Genomic DNA, 4612 nt, shown 5'->3' on the forward strand with positions numbered 1-4612 from the left:
AAAAAAAAAAAAAAAAACCCCACATCAGTAGGTGTAAAAATATGCATAAATGCACAATTAAAACAGTAACCATGCATATTAATTTTTTTCTCCCTTGTCTCTGGTTGCTCTCTGTTTTATAATTTTTTCTCTCTCTTGTCTTTGCTTCTTTTTCCTTCTCTCTTCTCCTTCTGGCTCCAACTCTCGCCGTCCTCGTCACCAGCCTCACCGTCCTCGTCACCACACCACTAGAATCAAGATGAAGAGATCATCGAATCAAAGTAAAATCTTAAGATTTGTGGTGGTGCAATTGTGGCCCGTGGAGGAGGTGATGAATGAGTATGTTTCATTGTACTTAAGTGGGGTGGTTTTTTTTTTTTTTTTTTTTTTCAAAAGTGTGATTGGTTTGCTGGAGATTCATTAATTGTTTGACATAAATGGATAATGGGGTGGGTTCATGGGCAGAGCAACTTGCATTCATGTCAGAAAGATTAAAACCTGGATTATTTTGTGATCAGGCCACTGATTTGGGATGGTTACCCCCAAAAAAGAAAGAATTCCAGAAGAATTCAAATGGATTTTTTTTTCTTTGAGTTGCTTTGAGGAAATATTGGTTATTTTGGATTAAGAGTGTGATTTTTTATCTGGGTTTTTGCTGGGCAGATGAGTAAATTATGAAGTATTGATTGGAGCTAGCTGAGGAGAGGGATTTTCAATCATTGAATCCAATGGAGACACCAGCAGAGCAACCACAAGCAGGGCAGACAAGCCTGCCTCAGAAGAAGATGACAAAACAGTTGACTGGAAAACGTGACGATACGCCTTTGCATACTGCGGCAAGAGAAGGGAATCTTACTGCTGTAACAGAAATCTTTAGTGGCATCGGAGAGGCTGAATTGAAGGAATTGTTGGAAAAGCAAAATCAAGCTGGTGAGACAGCCCTTTATGTTGCAGCAGAATATGGTTATGTTGATTTGGTTAGGGAAATGATCAAGTACTATGATCTTGCTGATGCTGGCATTAAAGCAAGAAATGGCTTTGATGCATTCCACATTGCTGCAAAACAAGGGGACTTGGGTATGTAGTCACTAAAAATAATTCTTTGTCTGTTTGCTCTTTGTGGATTTTTGTTTTTCAGGACGGAATTTGAGTTCTATTTTGCCTTGTTGCAGAGATATTGAAGGTCTTAATGGAGGTCCATCCAGAATTGTCTATGACCGTGGATGGATCAAACACCACGGCTTTGCACACTGCTGCAACACAAGGGCACATTGAGATAGTGAATTTTTTGTTAGAGGCAGGAAGTAGCCTGGCAACCATTGCTAGAAGCAATCAGAAGACTGCCTTGCACTCTGCAGCGCGAAATGGGCATTTGGAGGTTGTGAAAGCACTTCTGGAAAAGGAGCCTGGGATTACCAAACGGACTGATAAGAAGGGGCAGACTGCACTACACATGGCAGTGAAGGGACAGAGTAGTGAGGTGGTGGGGGAGTTGATTAAGGCAGATCCTTTGACGGTAAACATAGTTGATAATAAGGGCAACACCGCGTTGCATATAGCGACCAGGAAAGGTAGAGCTCAGGTAAATTTGCCTCTCCCTGCCTTGTTAGTTGTTATTTATCTATAATGATGAAAACTTCTTGCTGTTTTGATAATAAATTTCAGATTTGAGCTTATGCTGATGGAGTTAAATGCATCATAGCATTAAATATGACCTTTTTTTCTTTTAATTAAATTAATTCACGAATCATGGTACAGACATTTCATCAGGGCGCCTTCTTGTTATTGTTGAGCATGGTTATTGAGACAAGCAACCAAGGGAAAATATAGTTTTTAATTCAACTATTATTTGTTTGATAGATGTTGCTGCTTCATGTGAAACGTGAGAGGTCACTTTTCTGGGTATATGCTGCCTAGAGAAAATTAGAAACTGAATACAAATTTGAGAATAGTCCATGGGAAAGTTATTTATTTGATGAGGGTGATGTACTACCTGTTTAATTACATTAATAGTTATAGATTTTAATGTTTTAAGAAGTTGGTGCTGGAAAGCGCTTCATTTGGATCCATCCCTTTTCATTTTACAAAACCAATTTAATTGAAAGAAGGAAATATTAAAAATAAAAACAACATAGATAAACTTCTGCTTGAATTGCATTAGTTTAACATCCTCATCAATTATCATCTGAGAAATAAGGTAAGGATACCGTTCATATATAGTTTACTTCCACTAATAACTGTTCAGATCAAGTTCTTACAGTTGTCCTCTCATAGGTTTTCTCTAATGGAGTAAGTTTCTTCAATTGGGCATCTATATTTTTTAATTAAAAGATTTCGAAGCATTCAGCTGGCTTTTCTGAAATGTCATAGATTGTAGTATTTATCTGTTTTAGTCTGGGATGAGAAACCTTTGTTTTTTTCACTCACCGCCCTCTAGCTCTTTAGTGTTGTAGTTTGTATAAATGCACATGCTTTTGAACATTTTTTTTCATATGTTAAAGGCAGTTCTGTTTTCATCTTTTATTGATCATAATTGTTCTCCTTTGATGCCAGTGCCACCAGGGAGAATGATATTTTCAGAACATGAATGGCGTTATAACTTTCTTTCTGGATTAATTTTTCAACTCTAGTTTTCCAAATAGCTTGGTCAAACAATAATAATCAAATTTTTTTTTTGTGGAGAAGTTACATTTTCAGAATACCCCTGGTTCTGTCACCAAGCACAAGATAGGTATACTAACTTGCAACGTGCAACACTTCAAACAATTTTGCTATCCCACAAATGCACCTTTTTTCAGGACTGTGATTCATCTGCAACTATTTTAGTTTAACCACACTTTCTGTAACTTCTTTTATGATTGAACAAATGTATTTTTAATATTGCAGAAATTACGCCATCATACTTTTCTTAATAGAATCAGCTGAAAGGAAGAAGTTGACATAATTTAAGTAACTATTTGTGCAGATTGTGAAGATGCTTCTCGAACACAATGAGACAGACACAAAAGCCGTTAACAGGACTGGTGAAACTGCCACTGACACTGCAGAGAAAACTGGCCAAGCTGATGTTGCAGCCCTTCTTCAGGATTATGGGGTTCAGAGCGCCAAAAACCTCAGGCCTCAAGCACCAAGCACTGCCCGTGAGTTGAAACAAACGGTTAGTGACATAAAGCATGAAGTCCATGACCAGCTAGATCAGACCCGGCAGACCAGAAAACGTGTTCGAGGCATTGCCCAACGTATCAACAAAATGCACACAGAAGGTCTCAACAATGCAATCAACTCCACAACTGTCGTAGCTGTCCTCATTGCCACAGTCGCATTTGCAGCCATATTCACAGTCCCTGGGCAATATGTTGACGACCCAGAAAACATTCCTCCTGGAGTCTCCCTAGGGGAAGCAAATATTGCACCCCAAGTGCCATTCATAATCTTCATCATCTTTGATTCCATTGCACTATTTATTTCTCTGGCTGTTGTGGTGGTGCAGACCTCAGTGGTAGTCATAGAAAGCAAGGCAAAGAAGCAAATGATGGCAGTTATCAACAAGCTAATGTGGTTGGCTTGTGCGCTTGTTTCAGTGGCATTCTTGGCTCTGTCATTTGTTGTGGTGGGTGAGAGTGAGAGGTGGCTGGCAATTGGAGTAACAATTATAGGAGCAACCATAATGGCCACTACTTTGGGTACTATGTGTTATTGGGTCATTAGGCATCGGATTGAGGCCTCCAATATGAGGAACATTCGGAGAAGATCATCACTTGGCAGTGGATCAAGATCCTTGTCACTGTCAGTGATGTCAGACTCTGAGATCCTCAACAGTGAGTACAAGTTGTATGCAATTTGAGACACTCCGTACGCCAGATAAGTTTTTAGCATTCGGCGTAAGAGATCTCTATGCTTATATATAAGTTGACATCTAAAATGTATATTTCTTGAAGAGTTGATCATACTTTTTTCTCTTCAAAAAAGTTTACTCATTACTATGTCAGTTTAGTGAGATCTCTCTATGCTTCTATAATGTGTTCAATTAAATTGTAGTAGTTGAGTAAACTCTAAAATGTGGACTTTAATTGCCATGAACAAATCTCACAGTTAAATCCAATCTCATACGTAGCTTATAGGCAAGGCAACAATAAATTGTTGCATCTAACTGGTAAATAAATTCAAGCTAGTGCAGCAATATAACGTTAAATGTACTACACGATAGATGTTGCCAAGGATGATCCTAAAATATGACAATTGACAACTTCTTCTTTTTTCTTTTTCTTTTTTTCTTTTTTGGATAAGAAGACAACTGACAACTAAGATTTATGCTTCACTGCTTTTTGACTTTTCTTTTGGAATAGGAAGGAAATGTGAACAGATTCAATGTATATAGTAAAGGTCTAACTACGATAAATGCATTTGTGATTTGCCATAGTTTCGGAATTACACTAAAATCCTGTCATGAATGTAGTGCATTTGACACCCATACCCTTATATGACATCTCTCTTATAACATGAGTGGATCTCATAAATGTGGATGTTATATATTGTGAGAGAAATGTCTCATAAATATGTTCTCTACACCAAGAGGCCTAAGATAAACAATCAAATAAAGGCAAAACACAATTCCCGTTGTAGTTTCTATTTA

The 4612-nt window shown here is 37.8% G+C and overlaps 1 protein-coding gene across 1 annotated transcript; it reads left to right on the forward strand.

The window, feature by feature from the left end:
* The first annotated feature begins 616 nt into the window (after positions 1–616).
* LOC136071056 (ankyrin repeat-containing protein At5g02620-like) lies at positions 617–4029 on the forward strand. Its single transcript, XM_065781892.1, has 3 exons — positions 617–1056; positions 1152–1561; positions 2945–4029. The coding sequence occupies exons 1-3, from the start codon at positions 708–710 to the stop codon at positions 3821–3823; spliced, it is 1638 nt and encodes a 545-aa protein (XP_065637964.1). The 5' UTR covers positions 617–707; the 3' UTR covers positions 3824–4029.
* Positions 4030–4612: the final 583 nt, after the last annotated feature.

The sequence above is a fragment of the Quercus suber genome, unplaced genomic scaffold, assembly GCF_002906115.3.
Source record: "Quercus suber isolate HL8 unplaced genomic scaffold, Cork oak 2.0 scaffold_15, whole genome shotgun sequence".
In the NCBI taxonomy this organism is placed as follows: domain Eukaryota; kingdom Viridiplantae; phylum Streptophyta; class Magnoliopsida; order Fagales; family Fagaceae; genus Quercus; species Quercus suber.

Excerpts from the sequence above, each read along its gene's own strand:
- LOC136071056 (XM_065781892.1), top strand. The coding sequence starts at position 708 with ATGGAGACACCAGCAGAGCAACCACAAGCAGGGCAGACAAGCCTGCCT. Across the intron at positions 1,057-1,151 it reads TGCAAAACAAGGGGACTTGG|AGATATTGAAGGTCTTAATG; the intron begins GTATGTAGTCAC and ends GCCTTGTTGCAG. Across the intron at positions 1,562-2,944 it reads CCAGGAAAGGTAGAGCTCAG|ATTGTGAAGATGCTTCTCGA; the intron begins GTAAATTTGCCT and ends CTATTTGTGCAG.